Source organism: Pleurodeles waltl, chromosome 3_1 (genome assembly GCF_031143425.1).
Source record: "Pleurodeles waltl isolate 20211129_DDA chromosome 3_1, aPleWal1.hap1.20221129, whole genome shotgun sequence".
NCBI lineage: Eukaryota > Metazoa > Chordata > Amphibia > Caudata > Salamandridae > Pleurodeles > Pleurodeles waltl.
Genome location: NC_090440.1, coordinates 391,799,181 through 391,816,761, shown reverse-complemented (window position 1 = coordinate 391,816,761; position 17,581 = coordinate 391,799,181). Strand labels below are relative to the sequence as shown.

Sequence of the window (17,581 nt, the reverse complement as noted above, 5' to 3'; positions counted from 1 at the left end):
ACACAACTGTCATTATGGTGCCAGCATTCATTGCCAAATGAATGCTGGCACCACAATAATGGCACATTCACACCTGTCAACTGTGTTCATTTATGCACATTGCCAGGGGGCCTGTAAATATCATTTTGTGCTGCGAGTTTTATGTGAGTCAGTACAGGTGTATGCAATGCAATTGGCTGGTTGAGGAGAAGGGAGCTGGAGTGGGGAGGTGGTTGTGTCTGAAAGTGTGTCACTTGCACGTGATAGCGATGTTGTTGTGTATGTTGTATTGCAGTGTGACACATTAAGGTGAGTGTGGTTATTGTGTGGTGGACGTTGCTGTGATGTGTGTAGTTTTGTGTGTGTGAGTGAGTGTATAGTTGAGTGTGCAGTTGTTTTGATTTTTGTGGTTGTGTCGTGTGAGGATGCAGTGTCAATGGTGGGTGTATGTTGAGTCATGGATGTATGTCACTGTGTGTTTTCAGCATATACAGGTTGTGGTGTGTCAGAATGGCAATGGTTTAGTGTGTGGACGTTGTGTGTTGTGCAGTGTGTAGTGCAGGAGAACACATATGGCTAAGTTACAGCGTGTGTGTGTCACTTATATCTCTTCCATAGCACCTGAGATTGTACGACATCCATTTTGGCCAGCCACCATCTCCCTCCATCAGCAATCCGTAACCAGTCAATTCACTTGCAAAGCTGTAACATTTAAATATGGCGAGTGGAAGACCTTCATCATAGCGGTCTTCTCAGGCCTGCGGCCAATGTGGCTTGGCAGTGCGACCGCCAAGATCTAAATCAGGCCCAAGTCCGAACATAGAACTTTTAACAGCAACTTCGTCCAGCGGCTCTCCAATGATGACTCCTACTCTTCAATCACCTCCAGCAACCTTGCACCTCTGAACTTTTACCTCCTCAGAGACTTTCCCTTCAATTTGTTTCTAAGTCTAAAGGTAAGTGATGACCGGGCACAATCCACATCTTGTATCCGACTCGCACTCCATTGTGGTTGGCCATATATTTTCACTTTGAGCCAGGCTTGCACGACTAGGTGTCTGCAGTTGCCACTTTGATATTTTAGGTTCTATTTTTACCTTAAATTAAAAAAAATTATAAATCCAGTTCTACTGATTCGATTTTTTTCATTTTGTGTCAAAAGAATTGGCTACAACATACACTATTTTTCTGAACTGGTGTGGGATTTGTCTTGTGTTGTATTTTCACTGTATTATTATTTGGGTTCTGCATAAATATTTTACTAATTTCGTCTAACTTAGGCCTGACTGCTTTTGTCCCAGGCTAGCAGAGGTTTATGCACAGCTCAAATTAGGAACTTTTGTGGTTCACTCTGGCAGGTATTGTGACTTCAGCATTGCTCAAACCCCCTACATCCCAATTTCCCACATGATTGAGTACCTTAATTTGTGAAATAATAAGTGCCAATGCCTAGACTTTTTCTCAGAAGCTCCCACCGGCACCACCAAAGGTTGTGGTGGCAAATACCAAGACTCCGTACTCTTGACTCACCTGTGCCTCTTTAATCCACTGCTAGACATATATTGCCTATCTATCTCACTCTTGAACGTTCTTTTTCATCTCTGTTCTGTCCCTTCGAACCTAGTTTTCCTATTTCTTTTCCTACTACTTTTCTCCCTTTTGTATTTTTCCCTTTCTTCTTCTGGGCCAAGGCCTAAAGAGGAATATTAAGTGCTGGTGCCTATAAATAACTGCTGGTGGGCTCCACCTGCAACAACTGGCTCAAATTAGGTACTGCCTTTGCCTGATATGGTAGGAGGAGAATTGGACTGTAGTTGGAAAGCGTGGCTGGGTCATCGGATGGTTTCTTGAGCAGGGGCATGATGGTGGCATGTTTCCAGATGTCTGATTATTTGGCGGAGTCGATTAAAGCATTGAGGATGGATGTTATTGCTTCTCTGATTGGTAGGTATCCTTGAGTGATAACTTGGTCCGGGCAAATGTCAGATGGATCCCCCGAATGACTGGTCTTCATGGCAGTGGTTGTTTCATGTGTGGTGAGGGTGGACCACAAGATCAGAGATCTTTCTTCAGCCGTGAAGGGAAGTTAAGTTGTGACAGGGTCAAAGTTGCCTTATATGGAGGTAATTCTGTCGCAGAAGAATTCCAAAAGTTTGTTGTAAAATTCTTGTGATAGATGATGTCGCCAGAGGCAGAAGGAGGAGCAATTAAACCTTTGATGATGGCAAAGATTGATTTCCTTGCTGCTCTTAGTGCCAGTGTCGATGTGATCTGGAAGAGCTGTGGCTTTGTGTTCCGTACCTGCTGGTGGTAGTGTCTTAGGGAAGATTTTAAGGTGTTTTTATCTGTGGTGTCATGACTTGTTCTCAATTTGGATTTTAGTTGCTTGCAGCAGCATTTCCTCCGTCTGAGTTCCTCTGTGTACCGGAAGGCCTGTGCTCAGGCTCTTGCCATTGTGTTGCGCTCGTGGTGATCCAGCTGTTGAGGTTCTTAATATCTTTCAAATTGTTTTTGGTGTGCCCGATAGGCGAAGAGCATGGAACACCACTTCTCTTCTGTGGTGCTTTTTCAGCTGCAGCAGGCAGGTCTGGTGGTGGTGTAAGATGGGAATGGGGAAACTGATAAAGGGCTGGTCTATCCAGGTCATAGTTGCTGACTTGTCAACTATGATCTTGCTAATTGAGGAGAAAATCGGATCCAATAGGTCACGGTGTAAATGGGTTTGGCAAAGTGCTGGGTGAAGTTGAGAGTTCCGAAGATTTTTAGGGCTGTATAATTTGTGTCAGTGAGGTCTTCTAGGCGTAGGTGAAGTTGTTTGAGGAGGATGAAGTTTCTGGCATTGATGACAATGGGTGTGACAAGGTCCATGATGTTGCCTATAAAATTGATGTGGGGTCCTGGTGAGTGTATACCACGGTTCTACCCAGGAAGAAGTTGGCTGTGATTTGTATCTTGATAGGGAGGAGTTTCATGTAGCTGGTGGGGGTGTCTTTGCAGGTGGTGCAGCTCAGAGTATCTTCGAATATCTCTCTCTGGAGTAGGAATCCTTCCAAGTGAATTGCCCTTTGAATTTACTAAACAACCATCTTTTTATATAAAAATATATGAAGCTGGTCTCCTAGGTTTAACCTCTTTTCGCAGTGACAAGGGACATAAATAACAAAGGCCTTGCCTGCCTGACCAGCAACCACTCTTCAGCTAAAACGTCGAAAAAACTTACCATGGTGTTGATTTTAATCATTGAGTGAAACCATCGCAAGCAGCATTTTATAAAAATGCATGCAGGATTATTTCTGATCTTTGACGTGTAGTTAACATTGAAATTGTTACAAATAATTTGTCGTGATCATGAACGCCTTCAGAGGGCATTTACACCCAAGTGCTTGTGGTATGTTGCAAACACAAATCGTGTCTTTTTTATCAAGGGATCTTATTAGGATCTGTTCAAACACTTTCGCAAGCAGTTACTACCACGTTGCAACTGGTGGTAAGTGCACACTCAAATAGACGCACTAAGGGTAATTACTTCTTCAAACCGAGTGCAAATCCAGTTTGGTCACGTTTTCCCCTGTCTAATAATCAAGTGTAAAAACATCCGAGCGTGCAAAAACACATTTAATAACTAGTGTAAACGTCATTTATGCTAGGGTGTATTTGCTCCCATTTTTAGTTGACCCTGTCGACCTGACCCCATTATTGTCAGTGATCAAACATAAGATGAAAATAAAATAAAATTGTTGTTAGTCCTAAATACATTGGAAAGGGGATTTTCTGATGTTTGGTAAATGTCTTTACATTAGATATAGTACATTTCAGAGAGTATACACATCTTCCTATAATCAACTTGACACACAAGTTATAATAAAATAAATACATACGTGTGTAGCGTGATTATATTTTAACTCAGGGGAAGGATAATGGCTGATGATAGGGTGCCAAGCGCCTTATTTAGAAAAATAATGTCATAAATTTTCTACTCAATGCTATTTTTTATTAGCATGATTCACTGAGTATAACTATATATGACAGGTCTGGGGTGATGCAATGGGCTTTTCGGCTGAGCGCCTGAGCGAGTCTCTTTTAACCATGTAGATGGATGTAGAGAAGGGATCTTACCTCAGGCAGTACAACAAAGGCTCCCGTCATTATGGTAAGCACGATATTGATTCCAAATAACCATCTCAGGAAGATAAAGTAAGATGCAACACCAGATCCAAAGTGACCTTAAATCAGAAGCAAAAGCAATTAATCATCGTACCTTTTCACAACAGCGTCAGTCATTTTTAATTAATTGATAAATGTATATTTTCTCTTGTGCACAAAGGTAACGAAGTAGATGCATTTAACCACTTATCGTGAATTAATGATGACTTTCTATCATGATGCTTTTACTTGCCATAATAATGCACACTGCAGTCAGTGTCCATTATTTCTAAACCCTAAAGCCATTTCTCATTTTTTTAAAACATTACCAAGTTGTATTGAAAGTCTGTAGTTGTAAAAAAAAAAGGCAATTCAAAGAAGCTATCATAACACAGCTGGTGCGATATTTTAAAAATACACTGAATTTCAGTCTATTAGATATGATTCAGACACAAACAACATAAGTGACATGCTAATACATTTAGAGTATCATTGGTATTTTGCCATGAAATATTGAATGCTCATCAAACAGAAACATGCCACCTTAATTGAAAAGTAGTAACTCATGCAAACTAACATAACCTAATATAACATAATTACATGAGTTCCATAGTAAACTGAACAGATAACAGCATCAAAGTCCACCATTATGCAGATGACACACAACTCTGCTTGAGATATTCAACGCCTTAAATACTGACTGCACATCATACAGACCGGGATGCTCAGCACCTACCTGAAGCTCAACCAAATCAAATAGAATTCCTATTATCTGACAGGAAACAGTACATCTATGGATCAATGACATAAACTTCAACTTTCACTGAATGCCAAGTCACTGGGATTCACAATAAACACTAACCGCATCCTCAAGGAACACATTGCCAAAACAAAGATTGCTTGGTATCAGATCTCCCTACTAAACAAAGTGAAACTATTTCTTCCAGAAAGTGACTTCAGAACTGCTGTTACAGCCAGTGTACTCCTGAATCTGGTTGGTGGTAACATTCTTCTCTATGGCCTCTTGAGCTTCACGTTATGACTCTTTATGGCATCCTATATGCCACAGCAAATGTTCTCTATGGTACAATGAAATATGATAACATCATCCACATCTTAATAGAACTCCATTAGCTTCCCTTGACAGCCAACACCAGCTTTCAAACCAGATGCTCCTTTTACAAAGTCAACACAACAAGCATCCCTGCTCATCTTGTAGATGAGTTCACCATCTCTTGTAGTTCTTAGCACATCCACAGCCAAGAGACTATCAGACTGGAGACTAAAAGTTGTAAAAAACACAAAGAACAAGGCAGCAGGCCTTTTCTATTCATGCACCCAAGCTCTAGAACAAACCCTTATCCATCAGGACCTCCCCAATACTGCATCAAAAGTTCACAAACCAGCTACCTCTCCTACTACTTATTGCCTCTATGCTTGTCTTTACACCTGTACAGCACCTTGTTGCCTTATGGCTATGTTCGCACTATAGAAATGCCACATACAACAGACAAATATACATGTTAGACTATAAGATATGGTGGCACATTAACCCCAAAGAGGTAATGACTAAAGGTCAACTGTGCACAAGAGAGCTCAGGATACACTTGTAGTCAAAAGACATCTTCTTGTACATTTCATCACATTTCACATACTGTGCATTTTCACTTTGGTATAGACTCTTAGCTCAAAGAGAGAATTAAATCAAACTAGACTCCTACCTACTATTATTCTCAATAATAAATATGATACCACTTTTGAGTGTTTCCTTCAGTATGCATATTCTTAACATTCAGTGAAAAGGCATTCTGAGAGCAAAATAACAGGGCAATTTCCCCTTGTTATTTCTTGCTCACATTGAGGCTATATCCTGGTGCGAATGGAACAATACAGGTGAATTTCATCAAGGAATGTGTGAAGTTTTTGGCCACCATCCTTCTTTAGGTTGTTAATACAATAAACCTACAATGTATCATATGAGAAGTTGTTTTCTTCCATTCTAGACACACACATATGATAATGTGAACACACAAAGTTACCCTCACTAAACTCCACCTGCATTAGAAATTTAAACCACCTTTAACATCTGAAAAAAACAGATTAGTGTTTCAGGCATTAAATTTGTCCCACAATGGCAGTGGCAAAAGCATCCTGGCTGTTTTCAACAAAGGCTAAGCCTGGACCAAATTCTATTTACGCTGGTGTAACTTTGTAAGGCAGCATTTCACATTACGAATGTGAGTCTAAAATTGCGACATTGCACTATGGTGCTTAAACAAGAGCTCAGTCAGTTTAAAATCCCATTGTGGTAGCAAGGGAACAACATGTACAAACCAAATTACATGTGGCTGTTGTTTTAATTCCAGGTACGGTTAAATCAACTTGAAAATGTATTTCAAGATCAATTTTCATCCCAGCGGACAGTTTGGGTAAATTTGTTATGTGAAACGCATCTTCTTTATTTGTGTATTTATGTATTTATCTATTTATTTACAGGGGACTTTCCACAGAGCATGAATTTGCTGTGCAAAGAATATCATGCTACTCTTTTTGTTCTAAGGACTACTCCCTGTTCTTTGTTGAGCCCTTGGTTATTTTGGATTTAGATTCTGATTGGAAAACATAACTCATCCTTTGTCTGCATTATCTGCTGCACCATCTCCCTTGGACCAGTGCATCGAGGACAGCCAGCTGTCACCAGCCTGGAAAAAGTCAATACAAAAGTCTATGAATGACTTTGACAGAATTCTCAGCATTGGCTTTGTCGCCACTGACAATGCAGTAATATTGTGAATGGCATAAAAGATGGAGGATACCTCAGAGTGCTATGTTTAGCTCATTGCAGCAATCTAAATGTACAAGACTTCTTAAAAAAAGAAGTAGTAGCCCACAGCATAATGGTCCCCAGTCACAGGCTTTTCACACATTTCAGTTATTCCTTCAAAGCCCCAAGCAGCTAAGGATAGATGTTCTATTTCCTGTTTCAGCAGTACAATTCTATCAATGATTATGTGCCACAAAGGAGAGGGGACACAAATGCCAAAGTCATGACAACTGAGGTAGACAAACAGAGACTAATAGGTTGCCTAAGCCAAATGCTAGGGTCTTTTGACACTAGAAGTCCGCAAGGGGGATTGCACTATAAGCCAAGTCATCACATTGTTATACTTGCTGCATGGCCATTTGCATAAGGTTGAAGAATCATATTCTAATGTCAAATAAGAAGCAAGTGGTTGGCCAACAACTTAACACATCTTCTGAAAACAAATCTCAAGCTGTAACAAGCTATCATGTCTTTTGGATACTATGGGCCAGATAACAAGATTGACGGTCAGACATGCTGACCGCCAAACTCGTGGCGAGGATGCAACTGCCATGGTATCCCCCCCAAGCGTATTTCAATGTTCCCGCTGGGCTGACCGGTAGGAACATTGTATCACCCTGTTCCTGCTGGTCTGACTGTAGGAAACAGTGCTATGATATTGGTCACAGCTTCCTTAAGGGAGCTAAGGCCAATACTGTAGCCCACTAGCACCATCAGAATGTGCTCTGTCTGCAAAACAGACAGTTCACTTTGATAGCCTTTCCATGGCAGGGTAACCACGTCAACCTATCTGGAACATTGTTCCTGAGAGTGACGGTGGTAACCTGGTGGGTCCGCCTGCCAGGGTATTAATGTGGTGGTCAGACCGTCTGGAGTGCGGCGGTCCAACCATCACCACGAGTGTTGATGTCCTTAGACTGCCACACTCATAATCAGGCCCAATGTCTTTGCTTCTATAGTGGGTCAAGGATACAAACAAGGGCCATATGTTTTCATTATCATTTTAAGCACTTTATGTCTCCATTTATAACAACTAGATCACCAAGAAAACAATGTAATTGGAAGCTGAAGCATTGAGGTCCTGCCTTTCCCAAACTCTGAAGAGCATAGTGATACCCTGAGTCCAGAAGTATGTCACAACGGCAGCAGCAGCATCTACCAGTGGTTAAACTTTCTCCATTCAAGGATACACATGCTACTAAATCAACATCACCAGCATTACTTTAACCATCCTCTGCAATAGGTTGATTTTTAGCTTTGGAACATAAGTCAAACACACAGGAGTAGGAACCTCAGAGACAGCAATTGCTGACAGTAGATTAAATGCTGCAAGATTATGTGAGAGACCAAACAGAACTCAATGTGTAGAACTATTGATCTCTTGCCATATGAAACATGAACTGTGGCCAGAACTCAGCAGGCTGGCAAATACATTTCTAGCATTTCATATATCCACTGTATCATCTGAGTGGGTTTTCAGTGCAGCTGGTGCTACTGTCACAATCAGAAGACCAGCCTTTCTCCTTCAAACATGGAGAGTTGGACAATGATCAAAATGAATACAATTTTCATCCCTGAAAATTATCTGGCATCAGAAGACACAACAATTATTGCCCTCCAGATGAATTCTCTAAATATGAAGATGAACTCTGTGTTCTAGATGGACTGAAAAGGAAAACAATAGCAACATAACAGAGATGTTTACCAAAAAAAAGAAAGAAAAAAAAAGAAATGTATATATATATATATATATTTGTTATACGTGGTGTACCATGGAATATAAATAAACTTAAATGGACTAGTATGTAAGGCATATACAGAGATACAAGAAAGACACAACCATTTTGGCCTGGTCACTGGGTGGTGATAAAGAAAGAAAACAAATTCAGCCTTTAGGTCAATTGTACACTTTGCAATGAACAACAGCCTCTAAATTTGCAACTGAAGCCTTCATTTCCTGAAAGAACAAGATGCCTTCCATGCCTAACTTTTCTTCCTATGCTCAGCTGTCAAGAAAAACTAAGGGACTGCACTGTTTGTGTGTTGATCCCATTGGAAAAGAGATGCATAGATAAATGCCACACTTGCAGCAGGTGACACAATTTGTAATGAATGGCAAAAGATAATGCGTGTGATTTGATGGGAGGATCATAAGTAAACTTGCTACATTAAATGTTCCGGGGCTCATTCTTGTGGGACGCTTCTGTGTCTCCCTGGCAGTGTTGCTTGGCCTATCATTAACTGCATATCAGTTTGCCTACACTGTTAGTCTCAGTTTCTTTTTCTTTTCCTGTCAAACAGGCGCATCTATCAAATCATCAAGCTCAAGGACCCACCTCTATCTGTTTCCAGTGGAAAAAGACTCAACAAGTCATACCCCTTTGGACTTGAAAGGGTTGATTTATTTAGGATAATTCTGACCAATGGCTGGGGTGGCAGACGCTAAGTGGTTAATTTTGGGGACAAGTTAGGCATAGCTACAATTGATTTTTTAATTAATTGAGTGATCAATCTTTCAGAATAGAGGCAGCTAGTTGTCTGGTTGTCTGCAGTTGATTTTAGATTGACCTTTAGTTAAGGGTTCCCCAGCTAATACTCCTCACTTTAAATGCTTGTGCACCTTGTTTACCTTACCTCTCAAATATTGTCCTCTTCTTTTCTCATTCAAGAGGTGTTTTCTACAAGGAACCACCATTCCGAGCTTGTTGTACATTTCAGCCCTCTTCTCAAGGTCGACAATGCCAGAGTGCATCTGAGCAATATTTATGCAGTTTTAATTTTATTTCTTAATAAATACATTGTTAAACTGTGCGTGTGCTCCCTATTTTGCATTCCAACCTAGGTAAGTGTTAGGCGTCTGTGGTCAGATAAAGACTGAATAGGTTAACCTAACTGACATTTTCCTTCAGATGCAGATGTGCCTTGCTCATGGATTGGCTGAAAACTATGGCGGTCATTCTGACCGCGGCGGTCGGTGGTCGCCGCCCGCCAAGCGGTTCCCGCCGAAAGACTGCTCTGCGGTCAAAAGACTGCGGCGGCCATTCCGGCTTTCCCGCTGGCTGGCGGCCGACCGCCAGAAGACCGCCGGCCGGCCCAGCGGGAAAGCCCCTTCAACAATGAAGCCGGTTCGGAATGGAGCCGGCGGAGTTGCAGGGGTGCGACGGGTGCAGTGGCACAACGTTGCGATTTTCACTGTCTGCACAGCAGACAGTGAAAATCTTTGTGGGGCCTTGTTAGGGGGCCCCTGCACTGCCCATGCCAGTGGCATGGGCAGTGCAGGGGCCCACAGGGGCCCCACGGCACCCGTTCCCACCATCCTGGTTCTGGCGGTGGACACCGCCAGAAACAGGCTGGCGGGAAGGCGGTCGGAATCCCCATGGCGGTGCTGCAAGCAGCGCCGCCATGGCGGATTCCCTGGGCCAGCGGGAAACCGGCGGGAAACCGCCGGCTCACCTTTTCTGACCGCAGCTTTACCGCCGCGGTCAGAATCGCCCAGGAAGCACCGCCAGCCTGTTGGCGGTGCTTCCGCCGCCCTCCGCCATGGCGGTCATGGACCGCCAGGGTCAGAATGACCCCCTATATCTTTCTCTCTCTCAATATTTCCTTCATCCCCAATACCATCCAAATAAGTCTCTAACCTTCTTCCGAATTGTTGTGAAATGTATCGTACTGTAATCTATTTCCGCCATCAACAGAATTCACAATTGGTGGATCGGATGTGCCATGAGCAATTGTAAACTGTTACAGCAGGAGGATACAAAAATACTGAGCCTGCCCATGACAAATCCTAATACTGAAATAAATATATAATACTGAAAAGTTGGGTAACAATGGGTGTGTGTACTTTTTCATAACCTATACCACACAGAGATACTAGTGTCAGATAAAACCATCCCCTTGGACCTGAATTGTACTTAAACCTATCATAATCCATACTTTGCCTGTAATTTATATTAATTTGTTGTTCTACATAATGCTTGAACTATGGGTGTGTGAAATTCACACATCTTGCTTTTGCATAGTTATGCAGAATTTCAGCAAAATTATGAGTATTTACACATAATTATGCAAATTGCAAAGTAATCATTTAGCATTATATTTCAGTTAAAAATGAATTATGGCAATTTTTGTAGCGAGGAAGCATTTCACAATAAACAAAGTGCTAAAACCAAAAGCATCATGAACAACAGCTGCTTGCATTGTTGTTCCAGTGCGTTTGCATACTTTTTGCAGCAAGTGATGCATTTGCAGTAGATTTTTACAGTGAATGGTGCTTGATAGTGCAATGTGTCACAGTGGCATAATTTCATGAATTTAGAACAACAAGCATAGCACGAAATTCCAGTAATTATGTCAATTGCGCTGGTGTACTTTAAACAATATCCAGGCCCATTCTGAAATGCATTTCCACTGGAAAATTAATATAGATACTTGATTTAGTAAATTACTCTAAACTGTGTTCCTTCATGCTGAACTTGGATTTTCTTCTCACTTTTACTTCTTTAATGTTGCACAACCCTTTTGCTGCTCCACTTGAAATATGAAACCTCACTTGTTGTGATGTGTTCTTTGTTTGTGCCTGTTAGAGCTGCTGCCCTAATAAGGACTTAGTCCATTGGGTCAAACATCTGTATTAGACCTGTGAGCCACAGACTGGTCTTCCCGTAAACTTTGTGCTTTCTCCTCAATTTGTGCTGCCATTTTTTTTGCTGGCCGTTGGACCTTTTCTAACCGGTGCTAAGTGCTCACTCCTTATAATATGGTAACATTGACTTACACCTAATTGACATATTTAATTTACTTATAAGTCCCTAGTAAAGTGGTACTAGGCCTGTACATTAAATGCTCCTAGTGGGCCTGCAGCACTGATTGTGCCACCGACCTAAGTAGCCCTTTAAACGTGTCTCATATCTGCCATTGCAGCCTCTATGTGCAATTTTATACTGCCAATTCAAGCTGGAAAAATAAACCTTTTGCTAGGTTCAAACTATTTTTTTAGGGTAGAACAGTCCAGAGGGCAGGATGCAGTGTATTTAAAACATTGGACATGTACTTTTAGGTTTTACTTGTCCTATTAGTGGAAAACTCTTACATTTGTTTTTTTACTACTGTAAGGCCTCTCCCATAAGATAACATTGGGGTTACCGTTTTACATTTAATAAGCTGTAATTTCCGAATGGGATCGGGTGCAAGCTCATTTTTGGTGTCTTTTGAATTGCAATGAAAAATCATATCTTATGATAAAATCAGATTTTAAATTGCAATTTTGAAAATTCCACTTTTAGAAAATGGTGCTTGATAGTGCAATGTGTCACAATGGCATCATTTCATGAATTTAGAACAACAAGCATAACACGAAATTCCAGTAATTATGTCAATTCCGCTGGTGTACTTTAAACAATATTCAGGCCCATTCTGAAATGCATTTCCACTGGAAAATTAATATAGATACTTGATTTAGTAAATTACTCTAAACTGTGTTCCTTCATGCTGAACTTGGATTTTCTTCTCACTTTTACTTCTTTAATGTTGCACAACCCTTTTGCTGCTCCACTTGAAATATGAAACCTCACTTTTTTGATGTGTTCTTTGTTTGTGCCTGTTAGAGCTGCTGCCCTAATAAGGACTTAGTCCATTGGGTAAAACATCTGTATTAGACCTTTGAGCCACAGACTGGTCTTCCCCTAAACTTTGCGCTTTCTCCTCAATTTTTGTTGACATTTTTTTTGCTGGCCTTTGGACCTTTTCTAACCAATGCTAAGTGCTTACTCCTTATAATATGGTAAAATTGACTTACACCTAATTGACATATTTAATTTACTTATAAGTCCCTAGTAAAGTGGTACTAGGCCTGTACATTAAATGCTCCTAGTGGGCCTGCAGCACTGATTGTGCCACCGACCTAAGTAGCCCATTAAACGTGTCTCATATCTGCCATTGCAGCCTCTATGTGCAATTTTTAAACTGGCAATTCAAGCTGGAAAAATAAACCTTTTGCTAGGTCCAAACTATTTTTTTTAGGGTAGAACAGTCCAAAGGGCAGAGTGCAGTGTATTTAAAACATTGGACATGTACCTTTAGGTTTTACTTGTCCTATTAGTGGAAAACTCTTACATTTGTAATTTCCGAATGGGATTGGGTAGAAAGGTCATTTTTGGTGTCTTTTGAATTGCAATGAAAAATCATATCTTATGATCAAATCAGATTTTAAATTGCAATTTTGAAAATGCCACTTTTAGAAAATTAGAATTTTCCTGCCTTAGCCATTTAGGGCCATATTTATACTTTTTGACGCAAAGCTGCGCCGGCGCAGTTTTGCGTCAAAAAAATTACCGCCGGCTAACGCCATTTCGATGCGCTGTGCGGGCGTCAAATTTATACTTTGACGCACGCTGGCACAACCATCAGGTGGGAGTCATTATTTCGTGACGCACACAGCGGCGCCAAGTCGTAAAGGAAAACAACGTTAACGCGACGCAAATGACTGTGGGTCGATTTACGACAGCGCAACCCGGAAAGCGCCGTTTTTTTTTATGCAATAGCGTCAAATTTACCCGTGAACACTGCCCTTTCAGCAGAGGAGAGCCAAAATGGATTCCAGATGCCACAACAGACCCCAGGAAGATGACAGCAGACCAGGAACCAGCCAGGATGATCCATACAGGAACCAAGACATATATAGAAAAAAAAGAAAGTGTCGCTTCAGTGCAGAGGAGCAGGAAATTCTGGTTAAAGAGGTGACGGAACACCAGCACCAACTGTTCATCACCTCTAAGTTGCCAATCAGCAGGAGAGAGGCCATATGGCAACAAATTGTGGACAAGATCAACAGTGTGGCTGAAGAAAGCAGAACAGTCACCGAGTGTAAGAAACGCTGGCATGACTGCAAACGTAGGACAAAGGAAAAAATGGCCAGGAACAGGAAGGCAGCACTGCAGACTGGAGGTGGGAGTCCAGCACACCAGGAGGCCCTGGACCACATGGAGGAGATGGTCGCAGCCGTCATCCCTGAGGAGATCGTCACAGGGATTCAAGGACAGGTCAGCGCTGACTACCACGAGACAACGCACATGCAGGGTAAGTCGCATGGGGAATTATAATGCAATAATGATAACTGCAACCGGGGTGGGGAATACCTACTACACAATGCATGTAAGTCAGCATATATATGAAGTGGCATGGGTAAAGGGGCACAGTAGGGAGGCATGCCCATCACAGACAGAAGCTGGGGCACGACAAAACACAGCACCAACAACAGTCCCATGGGGGCATCCTGTCATGACAACAATGGAGCTAAGGGAAAGCCGCGACAGGTGGGAAGGCCACTACGTCAAACTTACATCCAGGCACTCATCAGTCAAAATGTATCCTACATCAACTAGGTCCCTATCAGTAATCCAGTAGCCAAAACAACAACTGCAATGTAACTGCGACAACAGTTGACACTAACACCTTGATCTCTGTGCAGCTATAGTAGCTAATGGCAGGAACCTCCCCATGGAACATACATACCTAAATTAGGGGGTGAGGATGACATCAGCAACTATTTCCAGAAATAAGACGAAGGCGCCAGTACACTCAAATGTCAATGCCCATAGTTGACACATACATCATCCAAAGTAAACAGCAATAGGAGCCACACAGCACTAAGGACACTCACGTGCTGCATACGTCAGGGTCCCTCACGTGCCTGGCTAACAAGGCAACATCACTAATGTCATACTGCTCAGACAACAACTTTGAGGAGGGGACACATGCAACTGGTCACTGAAACACACCTGCACAGTCTGAGAACCAAATAGGACATTGATACGATAAACAGGGCAATCCAATTAAACACACATTACCCAACATCAGCTGGAAACATCAACAATGTCTACATCCATATCACATCGTAACATTGCCATGCATAGGATATGCCACATAACAATTAAATTAGGTCAATGTGAATAAAAAGATTTTGGGGCAGGTCCTGAGAGGCAAGTGTGCTGCCAGGGCAATCACAACACCCACAGCCAGTGAAAGGTCTCACCATAAGAATAGATATACACGGAGGGACGAGTAGGACAAAAATATGGCTATTCCCTAATTGGTACAAAGCAACACCTAGAGGCGATTAGGCAGACAAGTCTGATAACTCTATATCATACATGTGACACACAGGTGGGCCATAGGCCTATAACAATGCCCATATGAAGGACAGCAGATACCAATACCAAACCAGAGCACAAAGTAAAGTCATCCAAAGGCTTGCATGTTACGGCAAAATTGTCACAACACAGACACACTAATTGTACCCTGTTTCATTGCAGAGGAACATGGATCTCCTGCCGATATTCCTGTCCCTGATTTCTCTGATGACATGGATGACAAGCCCATAAACATTTCCCAGGAGACCATCCAAAAGGTCCTTGAAACCCTCCAGACCCCACCTTCAGTCACAAGGAGGAGCACAGAACAAGCAGCCATCACAGAAAACCCACCCACCACCCCAAATTGCAGGACCTGCCAGCTCCAACACAGCTGAGGACTCTGACGACACTGGCACCAGCTTTGAAAGAACTGTAGTTGGTGTACAGTGGGAGCTGGCCAAGGAGGTGCGGGTGGGGATGCAAAATTTGGCAGCCAGCCTTGAGGGGGTGCGTTCGTGCATGACGTCATTTGCAGATCAGGCAGCTGCTATGCAAGCCCTAACATCTCTCTTGCAGGAACTTGCGAAAACACAGAAGGAAATCAGCACAGCTGTAATACAGTTGACACAACACCTACAACTGCAATCCAGTCAACGCGTGCACGAATGCAACATTGAACCCCTCAGGGCCGACCTGGCTGCCTACCATCGTGATGTGGCTGCTATTCTCAAAAACCAGCAGGCCCTCCTTGCAGCAGTACTGCCCTTAAGAACTTCACAGGGAGCAGCCCCCGGGATGTCTGACTCCACGTCTTCTAACACTGAGGTGTGTGTTGCCCCTTCACAACCAACAAAAACAAGGACAAACCAGGCAACACACACATCAGAAGAAGAAGACATGGAACAGATCACATTCTCACGGAAGAGTACCCGGAAGCACTAGTCCCTGCACCATGGCCTACTTTGACCAAGGTCCTACGTTTTGTCAAATGCCAGTCTCACTACAACTACACTCAATGACTGTTCTGCTAACCACTGTATGGGGGTCATTCCAAGTTTGGCGGGCGGCGATTGCCGCCCGCCAAACGGGAACCGCCAATTGGCCGCTCCGCCGTCAGAAGACCGCTGGCGCCATTCAGACTTTCCCGCTGGGCCGGAGGGCGCCCGCCAAGGGAGCGCCCACCGGCCCAGCGGGAAAGGGCCTGCAACACTGAAGCCGGCTCCGAATGGAGCCGGCGGTGTTGCAGGAGTGCGACGGGTGCAGTTGCACCCGTCGCGCTTTTCACTGTCTGCTATGCAGACAGTGAAAAGCATGCTGGGGCCCTGTGAGGGGGCCCCTGCTCTGCCCATGCCAGTGGCATGGGCAGTGCAGGGGCCCCCAGGGGCCCCAGGACACCCGTTCCCGCCATCCTGTTCCTGGCGGTAAAAACCGCCAGAAACAGGGTGGCGGGAAGGGGGTCAGAATCCCCATGGCGGCTCTGCATTGCAGCGCCGCCATGGAGGATTCTCCCAGCCGGGGGAAATCCGGCGGGAAACCGCCGGACCTGGTTTTCCGACCGCGGCTTTACAGCCGCGGTCGGAATGGGCAATGAAGCACCGCCAGCCTGTTGGCGGTGATTCCGTTGCCCGCGGCCCTGGTGGTCTTTGACCGCCAGGGTCAGAATGAGGGCCTATGACTTGTCACCATTGCCAGTGAATGTCTCTCTCCTACTATTCGGCAAATCCTGTCCCTCTGCACTGTCTGTGACATCACCCCAGCATGTCAGGAGCATCATCCACACCCCTTCTGTAGGATCACCATGTAAGAATGCACCAGAACGGACTCAGCAAACATGGACAATGGACATTTTGCACTACAGCACCTATCAATAAATAGCACTTGCACACCTAATATGTCTCTGTTTTATTTGATACATCAACTGTGCAGTAGATAACTCTAAAGTGCCTGTGTGACAACCATGTAGCTTGTCAATACAACTGTCCTGACATCATGTAGTATGATACATCTGTGCAGTGGCCAGGATTGCATCATAGCCTTACCATCCTGAGGAGAATAACTGATGAAGGGACAAACCACACACAATCATGCTGTGTTGGACAGAATAATGCTCCATCTATAGCAATTCAAGTCAACTAATGGTGGCTGATAAATGTAGGCACCATGCAATACTAAAACATGAAATTATGCAGCATAATCTAAGCAAACACAAATAAACACTGCATCAATCACCCTTTCTGAGTATACTTCCATGAAGGGAAGTCATGCTGAATTATTACACACATGATCTATGTCAGCAATGAAGGCAACAAGACAAGAGTGTTAACAACACCTCATCTACAAAGATCTCCCTGAACATCACACTGCAGTCCGACCTAATAAATTACCCACAATACCAAGTCTGGAAGCACACTTTGGGGGTCATTCTAACCCTGGCGGTCGGCGACCACCAGGGCTAAAATGACGGAAGCACCACCAACAGGCTGGCGGTGCTTCCTTGGCCATT

The 17,581-nt window shown here is 43.3% G+C and overlaps 1 protein-coding gene across 1 annotated transcript in view; it reads right to left on the bottom strand.

The window, feature by feature from the left end:
- TMC3 (transmembrane channel like 3) overlaps window positions 1-17,581 on the bottom strand; it is a 627,915-nt gene that overhangs the window by 364,418 nt on the left and 245,916 nt on the right. Inside the window, exon 5 of the mRNA XM_069222582.1 lies at window positions 4,096-4,202. Within this exon, the coding sequence (XP_069078683.1) occupies window positions 4,096-4,202 (107 nt within the window). The remainder of the gene's footprint in view (window positions 1-4,095; window positions 4,203-17,581) is intronic.